The 18,271-nt window shown below is 27.4% G+C and overlaps 1 protein-coding gene across 1 annotated transcript in view; it reads right to left on the bottom strand.

Annotated features, from left to right (window-relative positions):
* The window catches only part of LOC136075284 (solute carrier family 2, facilitated glucose transporter member 8-like), a 47,951-nt gene that overhangs the window by 16,177 nt on the left and 13,503 nt on the right, over positions 1 to 18,271 (bottom strand). The window contains exon 2 of the mRNA XM_065787909.1: positions 7,124 to 7,357. Within this exon, the coding sequence (XP_065643981.1) occupies positions 7,124 to 7,357 (234 nt within the window). The remainder of the gene's footprint in view (positions 1 to 7,123; positions 7,358 to 18,271) is intronic.

Below are 18,271 nucleotides of genomic sequence, written 5' to 3' on the forward strand. Positions count from 1 at the left end.
AGCTCTAAAACTTATTTACAAAAGTTATTTTCACGACAACCTGAACTTAAAGCATGGTTTAACTTTAATTAAACGATTGCCTTTATTAGTTGCTTTATTAATTATTAATTGCCATATATTAGTATCCCAACAGTCCGATTTAAATTTTGCAATACATAACTTAACTTGTTAACTTAAATATTTAACCAATATTAAGAAGTTAAATATTAACCAGGTAACTTAAATATATAAACATACAAAAATAAAAAACTAGGCTTTATAACAACTTTCATATTTACTTGCTCTTACCATTCTTCTATTTACTGTTCGAACTTTTTTTTTTGCTTGTTGTTTTGATATTTCCACAATGCAACCAAATTCATCGCGTTTTGAATGTTTTTGTAATTGAGTGACAATACTTGAAGTTTTTTTCTATTTACTTTATATTGTGCTCATAAATTACGTGATATTATTTCTTGGTTTGTAAAATTAAAAAGGTCTTTAACATACCGTGTTATATTGATTGTTAATGTTTCCTTCATGAGTTTTGTGTTTGTTTTTTTTATATTTTTCCATGCTTAAATGCAATAACAATGTCTATATTGCTCATATTGTGTTGCTTCTGTTGTAACTAAATACAACTCAAAATCTTATACAACGCAAAATAGACCAATGGTTAAAGATCAAATTTTTTGATTTAATGGAACCGAATATAAATTAAATATGAAACTTAAATAGAAAACTCTAGTTTTATTATTTTATTTTAAACGCCTCTCAAGCTTCAACGAAATTGGTTATAAAAAAAACTGAGAAGAATACAAAAAAAAAAGTTCCTTTTATAAAAATAAGGTCGCAGGTTGGAGGGACTTTTTCAAAGGGCTTGGGGCTGTAGCTCATTAGTTCCCGACTTTTTGTATCTCAACAATATTATTTTTAAAGCAGTTTAAAATTGTTTTTTTTCCAGCATCTGTGACAGCAAATTTTATGGTATTACAAGAAGCAGCTTCATAAAATTAAAATTTATAGTTTACTTCATTATTCATTCTAAATCTGCCACTGATGTTCTTCATAGTTTATTTTTTTTACTTCATTCTGTGTTCTTCTTAGTTGATTTTGGCTAGAAGTAGCTTCATATTGTTATGTGTTTCGATCAATCCGGCTGTATTAGCAATGGGATCTGATGGTAGAGTGCTTCCGTTGTGTAGGAAGGAGTACAGCCTTGAGACTTGTCTTTGATGAGTCTATAAACAGTCTCTATTCTTTGTAAGCTAACTGAGTCTTTAGTTCATCCATTAAACCAGTCACATTACAACAACAGCCAACTTGTCTTTTCCATTGAAAAGTACAGTTCAAACAGACTGTGTCTGCTGTGATTACACTTATTCTAACATCAGCTTGAAGTAGACTCCACCATTGCAACCTCGATCCTAATAGCTCAGTCTTGACTTAAATAGTCCTATATTTTAAACCAGATTATTAAGTTCATTTTGAGAAATATGATAAATATGATAAGTTAGCTCCCTCCAAATCATGGGTAACACGAGTAGCATTGCTTTTGCCATGTAACCGGTTAGAAATCCCTGTGCTACAAGAAATTTGAGGAGCCCAGTATTATTCTTGATTTCCCTACTTACAATCAAAGTACAAATGGTAAGCTTAATTGATCACTGGTGTGATAATACATTTCTGTGAAACCAATAGCACTTTGCCGCAGATATAACAAAACGAATCCGGGTTATTGACACACTTTCTTGTCATGGTTGATTATAATAAATGAAATAATTTCATAATATTTTCTTATAAATTCTGAGAGAAACAGATAAAACAGTTAAATTTCATGAAAACTTATGAAACAAAAAACACAATTAAAGAAAAAGTCAACACATTCAATGGTAAACCATGAAATCAATTGACAACACCTCTAGCGATAACTTTACTAGAGCTAATCAAAACTTTTAAATTTCCAATTTGTGTTATATTAGAAAATATTTTTGATATAGTATATAGCATTCTTGATATAGTATATTTCTGCTATTTCTGCTAACGCTACAACTTCACTGTTGACCAGATTCAAAATCTAGTTCTTAAGTTAATATTTATACTAAAAAACTGGAAGCTGTGCTCATCACTAAGTAGTGTTATTTTACTCTTATCAACAAAAACTAACTCTTTACTTTTTTTGTAATTAAACCCTTATTATGTTAAATATGGTTGAAAAGCCAATAAATTTTTTACAAAACTGACTTAAAAACTATAAATTAATATTTACGATAATCGCTATATTTTCACCCTATAATGATCTAATTAATAAATATAAATAAGATTTGTATATTTCCTTTTTTTAATTTTCCACATAAAAACAGTTTTGTAGAGTTTTTTGATAACTCGGATAAAAATGACTTTCTGTACTTGTACCAATGTTCATTGAAAGTTTTCTTTGCTATTTTTATATAATCAAATACGCTTACCTGTAGTGAGGTTTATAGAGGTTTCAATTGGTAAAAAAAAATTTTATGTTATGAAAGCAGTTTTAGCTAACTTTTAAGTTGCGTTTTTTGAGTAGATTTTATGTAGTGTTCTTGATTAGGGAAAATATTTTTTAAGATGATACTTTATTAAATTAAGTTATTTTTGTTTCACCTTTTTGTAGTAAGCCGTGGTTTTATAAGTATATATATGATATGTATTAAACAAATCCTACCTAAATAAGATTAAAATCAATTTCAAGTAAATATATAAGGACGAACCTTACTACTAAAAACTCGTGCTATTTAAACTCATGACATAATTAGTTTCTACTTTTGTTTCTTTAATCAATAAAAAAGGTTGGTATTTTATTAGTAAAAAAATCTTTTTTTACTTTTTTTTTAATTTGTTGGCCAATTTGTCTCAAGTCCTGTTTTTTTCTTATTTGCAATGTATTTTTTGTAGCAAAAAAGTCAGAAATACGCTAACTGAAAAGATAGTAGAAGGCAAGTAGTTTAGGTTAACTATTAGAAGAAAAATACTGAGCGAGGAGAGCATATTTACTTTCTGTTGTAGTTAGAGTAATTGAAATCATATTAAAGAGAAATCTGATCTCATTCCTAACTATCATTATGCCATTGAATGAATTAGAACTCTCTAAAAACAAAAACAGAAAATTATGTTTGCAAAGGTATCTCAAAAAAGTTGTATTGCCAGGCATTTTTAATTAAATAAATTTTTGCACAAAATTGTTAATTTCAATGCAAAATAAAAACGTTCATTAGACATATTTTGAATGAATATTACAATGAATTATAGTCTTTATATATGTCAAGACAACAATATTTATTGTAAACAAAATGCAATGAAAAGAGTAGATTCGATTGTCATCAAAGTTTACTAAAAGCTACTAATAACGTTTTAGATTAAAAAAAAAATGTTATCATCTGAAATGTATAATAACTCAGGTGTTAAGCATCAATTCACACTAAAATTTTATAGGAAAATCCGGCAAATATTTTCTAATATAAAGTACGAATGTTGGACTCCATAGACTTATGTGTTATGATCATATAATAGTAAAAAAAGGGATTAAAAAGAATATAAAAATACAACACTTTGCTTTTCTTGAAACAATATCAGTTAACTTTTCTTGAATACATTTGAACTCCATATGACCTTTTTCATGGATAAAATTAGTAATTGTATGAGTGCAAATAGCTTTTTAAATCTAATTAAAACATAACACATACTACTCAAGCAATGCTAATAAACTTATGCTCCTGTTAATTGTTTTGTAGCATGATGCAACCTTAACTGTAAGAGCAAATATTTTACAAACAATTACTTTTTTAAGTTTTTATTATTAAAATTGTCAGAATTTATGAATCAGGTTACATATTGTCAATCAAGTTACGTATATTATTGTTAAAATTAGAGATTATAATTGTTATATTTTTAATATTTATCAATAAAAAAATAAATATAAATACTGATATAATGACTTTTACCATCAGCACAAATATAATGCTGATCTTTTTTTTTTTTTTTGTTAGAGAATGTTTTTTGAAAGAGGTTTACTGTAAAAACTATGCTTTGCAGAGGATGAGTTATTGAGATGAAAAGTTATTTTACAAAACTTATAATGTAAATCATAGAAAATCGCGAGAAAATAGAAAAGTAGCAATCTGATTTGTTAACATTAAACACTGTTGACTTTGCAGCATCTGCTGCAGTTATTTGATTTGTTGCAAATGTACGCCGTTGCATCAGGATTTACTAAAGTATTCTCAAAAAATTATACAATTGTTAAATCATGATAAGAAGAGTGCAAAATAAAGCGCTTTTTGAATGTTAGCATCATTATTTTTTCTGTGTTTATTGGAAACGGGCAATTATTCGAGTCAAGCTATGTTCTTAAATGTTTCTTAATTTTTACCATATTAAGAGATTGTAGTAGTTAAAATGCTAAAAACAACCTTATGACTAGCTAACTTAGTTTTGAATCGTGTACTCAAATAAAACTAAGATATGGGTTTCTCTCTGCAATCGCAGAAAACCTATTTTACCCCTACCTGGTACCCCCTCCCTTTTAATTTTTTTGTTTGTTTGCACAGCAGCCGTAGTTATGTCACTTACAACATGGCGTAGAGAACTATTTTTGGAGGGGTAAACTAAACACCTACGTTCATCCCTGTGACCTGGCCGTTGGTTCTAAGTTCACTTATCAATTATTAGGTCTAATTATTATTTATACTCTTAAATGATTAAAGAATTATATTAATGGGTTTATTACATTAAAGGATTTTATAAATCTTATATTAATATTGGAAAATTATTAATTAAAAAAGAGTATTTAATAATAAATATTAGTCAATAAAGCTTATAGTTGACAAAAAATAAAAAATCTAATATACTCAAGTAAAGCAAAAACAAAAAAAATATCTACAGAACAAGATTAAAAACGCTTATTTAGTTTGAGAGTTAATATCTTAAGGAAAATTTTGTCTACCTATGTGATGTATTCAGTTTTTATAGCTATTTTTAGGTTATCCTTGAAATGCTACCTATCCTGTTCAACTTGCTGGTAATTTATTGTCATTTTTTAGACCAAAAAGTATCGTTGACTTCTAGTGTTGAATTGTTTTTTAGGGGTCGTCCGTAAAGTACGTACGCTTTTATGTAGAGTTTAATAAGTTTTATAATGGGGCTTTATTATATTTTGAAATTAAAAGTTATCATTTGGCTTTTTTTTAAGTTAGCATTAAACATATTTTACGATGTATTATAATGTATGTAAAAATCAGAAGTTGATTAAACTGGTATTGTGATTTGTCCTCTTCCAGCCAGATGCCATACAGAGGCCACATTACCAAGGCTCGCAAAGACGAGTTCAGCTCACTAAAGAGCATCATAACCTGCTTCCTAGACCAAAAGCATGTGATTTTGGTCTGTGAAGCAGGTTATAATGCTCTTTAGTGAGCTGAACGCTGATTGCGGGCCTTGGTAGATGGCCTCTGTAAGTGAAAAGTAGATTGAAAGTCAGAAGAAGTCGAGTTAGAAAGATAGCGTAGAGAAGGCAGAATGATATTGCACTAGTTAGAATGTCAGTAATATTTTTAGATTATATGTGTTTGTGTTAGCTAATTTCACAATATTTTTTAAAAACTAATTTTTATACAGAGTGGCTGTTGAGTAGTGCAGAGGTCATACTTTTTGGTAAAAATTTTTTATTTTTTATTTATTTTTGTCAGAAGGACTTTTGAAATTTTTTTTTTTTTAAATTGATAGATAGCCTGCTTAAACAGATACCTTCAATCAATATAGCAGCACAACTTGCATGTTTTATCTACTTGTAATTCAATGCAGCATATATATAAGTAAACAGTAAATTATGATGTCAAACTAACATATATATATATATATATATATATATATATATATATATATATATATATATATATAACTATTTATGAAAATTACACCGGAAGCAACCGCTTTGTCATATTTAAAAAGTTTCGATAAAGTATATATTGATCATTTATAAAATCAATTGCATAAATTTATGCTATTAATTATGTTAACTTATTAATTTTTTAATATTATTATTATTTATCATTAAAACAAACTTTTTGTCAAAATCTGTTATATAATTAAAGCAAATGCTGTAATAAATCTTTCGCAATTTTTTGGTATAAACATATTTGTGATTGCAATCAGTGTTAAAGTAAAATTTATGTTTTAAATAAACGAGGTTGTAATAAGCATGAGTGAGAGGAAGATTCTTTATTCACTCATGTAAAGCTGTAAACACTTTTAAAATACCTAATTAATATGGCGTATTTGCAATGTGCAGAGCAAGACTTAAAATGACATATTTAACAACTATTAAACACAAAGTGCAACAAACACCTTAAATAACTATTAACATACACCTAAAAAAGATTCCATTGTTTAATTAAGTACTTAACAATACAAAGGTTTTTTCGCTTTTTAATAAAAAAATTAATTTTAATATTGCGATCCTTGAGGTTTGTGAAATCTAATTTAATTAATTTAAGTAAAACATGTATTTGTTATTGGATAAAAATAAAGCCTTAAAAATTAGAAACTAGCCAAAAGATATCCGGATTTTTTTAAAGATTTTAAAACAAAACTTCCTTTCCATTTAATGTAAAAAATTTTATAAACTTCTGTAAAACAACTTAAAGTGCAACAACTTAGCAACTAGTACCTAGGGATAACAATCCTGGGATCCCGCAACTTTGTATAAATTGACCACCCTGAAATCTTGGGATAAGTCCCCGAAATTTCCAGGGATTTTGGGATAGTCAAAAAAAAGTAAAAGTTATTAAAGTTTAAGCTTATACTTGTAGTTAAGAAATTTGTAAATCGTGTTCGGTAAAGTTGCTGTTTGGTTGTGTAACTGTTTTTCTCTTTGCAATGTTTTCCTTTTAAAGTTCTCTATTTCTGAGTTTTATTAAAAATAAAAAATAAAAACATTGCTTGATTTCAAAATATGTACTATCAAACATATAAAATATATTATTATACTATATATTTATATATATATATACATATATATATATAAATATATAGTATATACAAAAAACTTAAATTCATTAATTTTTAAAAGTCTTAAATAAGTTTTAATACAAAATATACTGGTAAAACTTACCGGTACTACAAGAGAGGTCATACCAACTCCAATACCACAATAGATGCAACCAAATACAGTAATAAAATTTGAAAAACCTTCAATGCTTTGTATTTGTGGACAACCAATTATTAGCAACACATAACCCAATAAAGATATAATTGAGGTCATAAGAATAGTTGATCTTCGACCAAGCTTGTCAATAAAAATCCCAGCAAAAACACTGCCGATTGATGCGGCAATCACAAACGAAATCTAAACTATTAAATGTAATATTTACTATAACAAAATAAAATTATAATTTAAGTACATTTTATTTAAAATGGCGAACGTGGGGTAACTCCGAACATGGTCAAAACAGCATTGTAGAAAAATAAATTTGAAAATTTCTTTTTACCTTCTGAGAAGGGATCCCATGCTCAGTTCCAGACCTGCAGCAGTGTAATGAAGCTGGGGATGTTGTTTAGTATAATTTGATTTTAATTTTTTCTGATAAATTTATGCAACTTTTTTTCTTGAGAAACATTCTGTTGTAGCTTCTACGGAAATAAAGCCACTCCTTTTTTTTGTTGTTGTTGCATAATAAAATTTTTACACTTAGTTATTACAATTAGCATCTTATTTGTTATTACCCAACAGTGTTTTTTATTGCCCCCTGATGTGTTACCCCATTTACATAGGGTAATTACAAACACCAATGGTTTTATTTTTGCCATAAATTTTATTTTTATAATAAGATTTATAAAAATTGCTTTCAAGGGTTTGTGACTGAAAAATTAAGTTAACTGATAAGCAATGAATATGATCAATTTTGTATAACTGGTGTCTTTAATTCGCACTCTATCTTTGAATTAAAACAAAGTAATTTAATGTTAAAAGAAACACTCTAAGACCTAATCACAAGCTCCCATTAGTTCTTCTATTTAACTATTAAGATCCATTCATCCTTTGTTCATTTTTAATCTTTTAGTTTATTTTTGAATTTAATTTTTAAAAAATGATAGCAATACCAAATTAGACTTTCATTAATATTTTACAAAGCAGTTGTGAATTTACAAATGAAAATTAAATATTAAAACATAAAACTTATAAAACACTAACGCTGTAATTTAACTTTGCTAAGTAATTTTTATTTAAAAACTGTATCCTAAAAAACAATACAAAAATTTATAAGAAATGCATATCTTATAGGGTGCTTTAATTCCCATTCTCAAATGCTTACATAATACACACCCTATCATTTTAAATTCTCCTTGCATATGATGACATCTTCTGCTTTTAAAAACAGAAAAATCCCCTTTTTTTTTAAACGAAAGAGAAATTTAAAATGGTAGGGTCTATATTAAGTTAGCATTCAAGAATCAATTCGTCATTTTTCAGTTGTTAAAATACGTTATAAAGTTTTATTACTTTATAAAATACATTAATTAGTGAATTCAATTACTGAAAATAATATATATTAGATTTTACTGGTTTACATAAAAAATTAAATGTCAGTAATATTTTTAGATTATATGTGTTTGTGTTAGCTAATTCCATAATGTTTTTTAAAAACTAACTTTTATACGGAGTGGCTGTTGAGTGGCGCAGAGGTCATGCTTTGAGGATAAATTTTTTTATTTTTTTATTTATTCTTGCAAGAAATACTTTTTAAATTTTTTTTTAAAATTGATAGATAGCTTGCTTAAACAGATACCTTCCATCGATATAGTAGCACAACTTGCATGTTTTTTCTCTTTGTGTGTCGCTGCAGCAGCTCTACCCGCTTGTTCTACTATTTTGTGAGTGTCTATATGTCAACAGTTAATTAACACAAAGTAAATTTAGAGGTCAAACTAATGTCTATATATATATATATATATATATATATATATATATATATATATATATATATATATATATATACTTATGAAAATTACACTGAAAGTAACAGTTTTGTCATATTTAAAAAGTTTATATTGATCATATATAAAAATCATTGCAGAAAGTTGAGGAAAAAGTTTTTTATTAAAAATAAAACAAAAATTTATTTAAAAGTAAACTTTAAATAAATTATTCAAATTCGAGTTTTTTTTTTTTATTATTATTATTTTAATTTTAATTAAGTGTCCCCAAGAAGTCCTTATGGTTTTATCACAGAGCACATCAAATGAGCATTTTATTAAAAGTTCATGCCTCCTTCCTAACCGATGTCGCAAAACTTGCTCAGAGGTGGGGTTTGAACTACGGATCCTTTGTTTCTAAGGCAAGGGCTTTTTTTTTTGAGCTTTTTCCTCAGAATATAAGTAAACTTTGCTTTAAAATTAAAGAAAATAAAGTTTATTAAAGACAAAGAAAATAAAGTTCTTATGAGTTCTTAACATTTTTGACAGATTTTATAAGCTTTGAAACTTGTTGTATCCAAAAAGTTGGAGGGAGTCTTTTTTGTAGGCATTTTTTTAAACTATGGCCTAGAATATCAAAATTTACCCAGGATTTAGTCTTTATCAAAAAAAAAACTGTTATCAAAGGGTTTCAGCTTTTCCTTCTTCTGTTAATTAAAAGAAGTAAGAATACTTACATCTTTTTAGATCTCCCATTAGGTGAAATAAGAAATTTTCACAATTTTTTTGCAGAGATCTCTGTGATAAAGACTAATGTCAGCAATAGGTTAACATGATTCTAATACCACCTCTTCAGTAGGCTCAGAATCAATATAATGACATATCAATAAATACTCTTAATCTTGAAAATTTAAAATAACGATGAAGATAAATTAAGGTTTAAAATGACACCGCTAAAAAATTATTACATTTGATTTTTTGACAAGATAAAACTCTATTATTATGCAAAATCAAAAAAAAGTGTTTTTTTTTTTTGATTTCATTTTTAAAATGTTTCTATTGATTTTAAGGAAAAAGTTTTAGTGGAAAAATAAATCAGGCTAAGTTAGTTTCTAATTTTTTTACATCTAAGAGATAAGTTTTCAGCCATTTTATTGATTTCTTTGACTATTTTATAACTCGGTAGGAGAACCTGTCTGGTTTTAGGGAATACAAAATGAATTTTAAGTGTCAAAACGTCTTTGTCGAAATGTGGCGTGTAGAGTAGCTTCAGTTTTATTGATTTTTTACCTGACAATCTGATTTTCTTTAAAAGAAACTCAACTGGAAGCAACACCAGTTCACAATAATTTCTGCGCTTCTCAAAAGTCAAAGCTTAAATAGATTAAAGTATTATTAGAAACATATATTTTTTTGCATAAAGGTATCTTAAAGGGTTGTAGTAATTTATTTTATCTAAAGTGTTTCTTAACTTTTTGTGGTCTCTCAAGTTCCTGCAGATTTTGAGTGCTACTTGAGCCTATGTTTCCAACCAGGTGTCTATTATTCTGGTGATTGATTCGCAACTACACCGTTTTTTTTGACCGCATCAAAGACATCCCAGCTCTGCTTCAGAGATTTAAATAGTTGATTCTCAAGCTTAATGGTCGTTAATAAAACTTAGTTAACCTTGCACAAAACCTTTTTAAAAACCGGATCTTTATGTTTGAAATCAAGCAAATTCCCTGTGTGAACAGTCTGTTGTTTAACAAATTTTATAGTACTGTGAGTTAGGCCTTACAGCCAACTACAAATTTAAGGTATTTTTATGCAGTTCCTGGGCTCTATTTTATATTTCTTAAAAGTACTTCATAATTCATATAAAGAAAACCTAAAGCTTAAATATTTTTGTGTATATGATAGTATAAAATTTTGGTTTAAATTTATTTTTTTAACTAAAACCCATTGTATTCTGGTAATTGTTAAACACCTTAATCTTTTTTTTCTTGACCATCTTGAAGCTTTATGCAACTTAATGCAAACATTTGAAGATGAAAAAGATGCAACTAATTGCGACAATCCTTTTTTCTTTGTTTTACTATTTGAAATATCAAAGTTCACCTGCCAGACACTACAGTTAGGATAAGAGCAGAGTTATCCACATCAATGTAAGCAATTAGAAGAATCATTTCATTTGAAGACATTGTTTTTAGTTCTCTTTAAAATAAATTTTAAATCTTTTACAAATAGGTCAAGTAGACCAATTATTACTTGCAGTTAAGTTCATTCCATTTACAGCTGCATCCAAAAGGGTAGCTTTAGCTAACTATAAGTTTTCTTAAATGATATTTGAACTATTTTCAATATACTTGTCCTATTATGATATAAAAAATAAGTTACATACACACATTTATATAACCTTATAAGTAGGTATTTTAAGGTGTATAAATATTAAACAAGTTTTTAACACTAATTTAGCTATATAAAGATTAATCTCCCCCCTTCCCGCCCCCCGCGGCGGGAGGAGCGTTACAAACTTTATTTGGTCAAAGTTTTTTAACGCTAAGAGATAATACTATGAAACTTAAAATTTATCGAAGTCTAGTTCAGTGTATACAAAAACATTTTTTATCAACTTGTTGCCCTCACTTGTGGCAAGATGGAATTGATGAAATTTTAGGGTTTTTTTGTTCCCAGCTTCCAATCATCGCATTTTTTTGCAAAGCATCGTTTTTTGACAATAGTATAAGCATACTAATGTTTAGAGTTTGCTCCATGTCTGGAAGTTAGATCTCAAACATGAAAAATGCTGAGTCTGTCACTGATCTAGCCTCGCGGAGACCCAACTATTACATAACCATTTAGAATAGACCACATAAAATGTTTTCGTAACATAAAATTGGATGCATCATTTAACTCGTAAAAATCATTATTAAAGACCAAGTTTATATTGATCATGTATTGAGCATGTATTTTATGTTTCAATTAACTGAACTTGGACCGCAAAAGTATTCAGTTTTATATGTGAAATTTTAACTAAAATAAGTAGTAAATAAAACTTCGACTAGTTTAAACTCAAATTTTTTTATTTTAAATTAATTAATTGATTCTAGAAGATTATACGTAAAATATTTAAACCTAATTCCGGATTTACCTATAGGGGTCTTATAAGTAAATCCAAAAAAATCAGATCTTCATAATTTTGGGGCCCAAAAATTTTTATTTCGAATTTTATAAAGGTGACTTTTACAAAATTTGTAATAAGATTTATAGTAGTAATTGTTATCGTAGTAAATGTGGATTCTAGCCCATAAAAAAAGTGCATTTTCAAAAAAAGTGTGTGAGCTAAAAGGTATGATACATCTCCACCATTTTTTAACATGTATATTATGGGCTCTTCCACTAGCATGATATTGTGTTAATTTAATTATTATTTCAACAAAGAAATAATAATTATAATGTGATCTCCTAGTCTCATTGCTTAGATTTTAGCTCAATTGATTTCACAAGTGAAATCTAAGCATAAAAGAAAGCATGTCCTTTTAAATACTTTATTATCAACCCATGAGTTGAACGAATCAGGATGTCCAAACCACTTTACTAATGATTTTTTACGAATAACTTTTTCAATTCTAAATATGTTTTGGTAAGTTTTTTGCAGTTCTTTTTTATAAAAAGTACCTTGTATTTCTCCATCATTATCGTCAGTTATTTTATATGTTGGTGGATCCTTGAACTGAACCTGGGACACTGTAAAAACCTCTTCAGTCCGTCTCGGTGTGTTTCTCCTTTTTCATACGTTCCCTTCTTTTTAACTATTCTAACTCTATCACCAATTGAAAACTTTGGTTTTACGGACTCTGATCGCACATTTCCATTTAGATTTAACCAAACAATATTTTCATTTCTTTTATCGCTAGCTGCAACTGGTGTCATTTTAATTGAAGAATGCTTTGTGTTGTTGTATTTATTTACTGTTTCATCTAAAACGTCAATATATTTTCTAGTAGAATTAGCTGAAAAGTACTTAAAAATTTTATCTTTCATTGTTCTATTCCAACGTTCAACTACCTAACTCTTTTCTTCATTTTCAGTTGAATATAACTCAACATCTAACGCTTTAACATGCTTATTATAAAATTCTAAGCCTTTATCAACCCACATTTTTTGAACTTAATACATTTTTTGAACTTAATACATTAGCAACACCAACTCCAGTTTTACTTTTGAATGAAACAATCCATCCGTACTTTGAAAAAATATCTATCACTATTAATAAGTATTTTATACCGTCATTGAATTTGGAAAAAGATTGCATGTCAACTAAATCAGCAGCCCATATTTATTTGATTCCATTTACAATAACTTTTCATTTTCTGAAATGATTTACAACTGGCCTATGAAGTTCGATTGCAAGTTTGTCAGTCCGATTCAATTCTTTATCTTTGTCTTTTTTACTGATCGTTGGTAGTTTTTTTCAACACCTAATTCATATGAGTTTAAAGAACCTAATCCAAACTTTACTTTAGATGATATAATAGGTTTTATAATACCTCGTTCAATTCTTTCACGTATTGTCGGACTTTTTATAGCATCCATTTCTTTGATCAGAACTTTATTAGCTAAATTTCTTGCTGTCTCATCGAAGTATTTATAAGCAAGATCGTAATGGTAAGCTACATTATCAACTCTATCTACAGGTTTACTCCATTCTTTATGTGCGTCAGTAGAAGTTGATCGCTTATCTAAACTAGTACCAGGACCTGCAAAGTTTATACCAGATAAATGCATCTCACCTAATAACTTTGACGATCTTGGCGCTAGTTTTATTTCTACTCTGCTGAATTAATTGAGCCTACTAAATCACCTCCTATTTTTGCTGAAACGAATTTAGTTTTTGTTCTTTCACAAATAACACAGGTTCCACGTTGCATATTTCTTTTGTTTTTACTCACAACATTTTGTATATTTAGTGTATCTGTTTTTATTTGTACACCGCACATTTTTATATATATAGAAAAATAATGGAATATTTTATATATAAAATTATCTTAAATATATAAAAATGGATATTATAGATTTGTCATGGAATGCAAATAGCAATAAGAGAAATAATAATAAGTTGTTTCTTAAGAGTTTACGAGGAATTATTGTTGTAAAATCGGGTTATGGAAAAACTACTTTACTATTGAATTTACTTTTGAGACGTGCTTGGTCAGACTATAATAATTTTTGGAAAATCTTTTTTTCAACCAGAATACAAAATATTAAAACAATCTTTTGAAAAAAAATTACCAAAAGAAATTATTCTTAAACTATTTAAGTTACAAGACAAAACAGAAAAATTAAATGCAAACCCCGAGCTTATAAATGCAAACATTTCAAAAAATATAAATGAGAAAACAAATACAGAGTGCACGTTTTTTTGAAACAGCTGAAGACAAACCAAATCCTCAAGATCTTGATATTCATAAGAATAATTTGATAATATTTGATGATTTACAATAAACAAAGCGAAATAAGTGTGAAAAGTATTATATAAGAGGAAGACATAGTAATGCAGATTGTTTCTATCTTGTTAAAAATTATTTTGTGTTACATAGGCAAACTATACGAGAAAATACAAATTTTATTTGTTTATTTCCTTTAGATACTTATTAGATTCAAAGAATTTAAATCACATTTATAATGATCATGTTTCAAGTGATATGCCAAAAGATGAGTTTAAAAATTAATTTAAGATAGCTTGGTCAGAGCCACATGGGTTTGTTATTATAGATCTATCTTCTAAAAGAGATTATGGAAAATATAGAAGTGGATTAAATTGTTTTTGTATACCAACTTGTGAATATTATAAATTATAAAAAAAACAAAATATTATCTTCTTTATAAAAAAACAAAAATGGCATATTATTTATCAGTGAGCTGAAATAGTAATATTATCAAAACTACGCTTGCTCTGATTATTTGACTTCTAGAACAGAATAATATGAAATGGCTCTAGTTAGTTTAGAGACATATTACAGTTTTCCTAATATTAATTCCCCAAACAATAATTTTAGATATAGCGCAAATAATTGATCAACTTGGAAGGATATGACAGGAAACGGTGATGCAAGTTCAGGAGTTGCAAATATTACAATTGAAGGAAATAATAATACATTAGGATCAGCTTTAAACTATTGCAACTAGTTTTAAAGTTGATTTTAAAACTTCAAATTCAATTAGAACTGTTTTTGGTTTTGACAGAGGAATATATTCAGCAGGCTACAATATATCAACTACTATAGTAAACATATTAAATGTTAATAATATACAAGTAACAAGTGATATAATAGGATCATTGTATATAAATGGAGGAACTGATAACGTTATATAATTATTTTTTCCAACTGTAGGTCCTGGTTATAAAACTGCTCTAGAGCTGTATAACTTAATTTATTTGCCAATAGCGCTAAAAACAATATCAAAAATGGAAAATAAATTGCTTGATCAAAATGGAAATCCTTTGAATTTACAAGGACAACTATTACATTTCATATAAAACAAGTAAAATAATTTTTTTGTAATTTTTTTAAAATTATTTTTTATATTATATATAAAAATGAGTAAATATACTAATATTAAAATAAATGTATTGTGAGGGCAATTAGAAAAACTTAAAAAAGCAATGGAAGATTGTTATGAAGCTAGTATTAAGTTATCACATTCAGATCTAAATGGCGAGCATGTATTATTTGTAACAGATTATTAATTGAATAGAATTAAAATACATATAAAAAGGTTAAGGCTTAGTAATTACTTTAAGTAAAACACAACTAGCACATAGTTCTCTAGGGAGGATTTATTGGTGCACTTTTTCCTTTAATCTTGGCAGCTGAAAAATTTTTATTATCAAGTGTGTTGCTCCAGCACTTGCAACAGGATTAGATTTATTAACAGGAGTAGGTTCAGCAGCTGAATCAGTCATGGTTGATAAAATTGCTGTAAGGGGTATTGTGTACTTAAAAAAGAATGGAAGAAGAGTTAAAATGACTGCTGCAGGAAATTAGTTTATCTAGATGATGGAGAAAAGGAGGATCTGTAGGTGATGGATTGTACTTATGTAATGGAAATGGGATACATCAACAGGATCAGGTATATTCGTTATATGAAATTCACCATTTGCTAGTATTACTTTTTTGAATTTGATTCTGTGATTTCTCGAAATTTTTTTATATGTATAATAAAATGCCAAAAAAGTTATCCGCCATTACATAAATTTATAAACAAATATACTCCAGATGAACCTATAAAAATACTTCTTCATTCTAAGGTGCGCAAAGATTAAGAGCACCCTTCAGTATTAATAAATGAAAATAAATATAAAATATTTGCACAACACGACAATAAAATCTCTTTCACATCAATATATTGTTTTAAAGTTTGGTGTAGTATTTAAGAAAGGTGTTGCGTTAGTTTCATTAAAAGAAGAACTTAAGTTAAAAATGTTAAGCTTGCAAAATTCTGTAATATCAGAGACTGTTGATGATTGTAGTAAATGTTATTAATAATTCTAATTCTGATGTATTGATTTAAAAAGGAGATTTTATGTTTTGGTAATTTATTGTAAATATTTAAAAAATAATAATTTAAAAAAAACTATTTTTACATATTAGAATAAGTACATATAATATATATTCAAAAATTACACCAAACAAGTGCGTCTTCTGAAAATCAGGTAATTGATGGTCATATATATCATCTAAAAAAATTAATGAGATTCAGAAAGAAATTGAGCGTAAAAACTATTATAGAGCTGTAAAAATAATTTCAGCAATTGATAATGCGTTATGTATGCAAGCACTATGACACTTGGAACTATTGGAATTGGCTTTTTAGCAACAATAATTGCAGCACTAGTAGTAATTGCATGTGAAGGTGCAGCATTAGAAGCAGGTGTTTATCAATAATAGGAGGGCAAGTTAATAAAAAATTGAATTTAAAAGCAGAAAAGCTTGAAAAGATTAAGGTACTCGCTGATTCAAAACTAAATACAATAAGTGACTATATTTTTAAAGCTTTAGTAGATGTGCATACCGATGAAAAAGAATTTAACATAATACTTGGTGAACTTAAAAAATTTAAAGTTATGCTTGAACAAATTAGAACAAAAATAAAAGAATTAATTAATGGACAAACTAAAGAAGCATTAGTTAAATAAGGAATAGATGAGGCAATTAATGTATTGCAAAGTAGATTCAGTAAAAGAGTAGATGTAAAAACACAAAATAATTTATTAAAATAAAACGTATAATAAAATAACGCAAACACAAAACACAGCATAACGATTTATGTTGTGTTTTTTTATCTTTTTTATAAAAAAAAGCAAAATGTCATTTCTAAAAATTGAAGGTCCTGAAAAAAGAGATAAAATTGCTGAAGAATTCTTAGATCTTAAAAAAGAATACAGAACAATAATTTATATGAAAAGATGGGTGAAACTAATTTACAGTTAGACTTAAAAAAATTGTACAAGGCATTAATTGATAGCCAAGATGAAATAAAAGAAAACATAAATAAATTGCAAGATCAAGCTAATAAATTTGCACTCACTTTTTCAATTTCTTATCCTGAAGCAAATAAAGAGATAATGGTAACTGAATCTAAAGAACTATTGCCTTCTCATGAAAAAAATAAAGGTATGAGGATAGGAAACATTGCAACAGACTATCTAACAATGTATAATCTACAGATACTACATTTGGGATTCATTCTAAAGATGGTATAATATATATTGGAAAAAAACCAATACATATTAATGATGGTGATATAATTATTGATGATGAAACATATTATGGTACTCCTGGACTTTGGGAGTTGATAACAAAGTTTAATCTTAATAAGGGAATATATATTGAAGATGACATTAAAAAATATCGAGACATATTATTACAAACAGATGCAATTACCTCTGATACAGGTAAACCAAAGTCATCTAGAAGTGAAAAAGCACAGAAGAAGAAATATCGCCCATTTGGAGAGATATAAAAAGATCTATAAAGCTAGAATTAAAAGGAAATGGAACTGGAAGAAGAACAAAAATACAAAAATGTATAATTCTTCCTAGCAACCCTAATGCATTGATTGAAATGCTTGAATTACGCTGCATGGAAAGCAGGTAATACTGGATCAAGAAATGACGCTGTTACAATATGTGATGAATTATTACGACAAGGTATCATAAACATATTACATTATAAAGCAATGCAAAATAATTTATAATTACATATCAGTGCATATAAAAAAATATATAGTACATAAAAAATGTTAATTGTTCATAATAAGAGATATGTAAAGAAACATTTTATTGGAGGAAGTGGTATAT

The sequence above is a fragment of the Hydra vulgaris genome, chromosome 01, assembly GCF_038396675.1.
Source record: "Hydra vulgaris chromosome 01, alternate assembly HydraT2T_AEP".
Taxonomy (NCBI): domain Eukaryota; kingdom Metazoa; phylum Cnidaria; class Hydrozoa; order Anthoathecata; family Hydridae; genus Hydra; species Hydra vulgaris.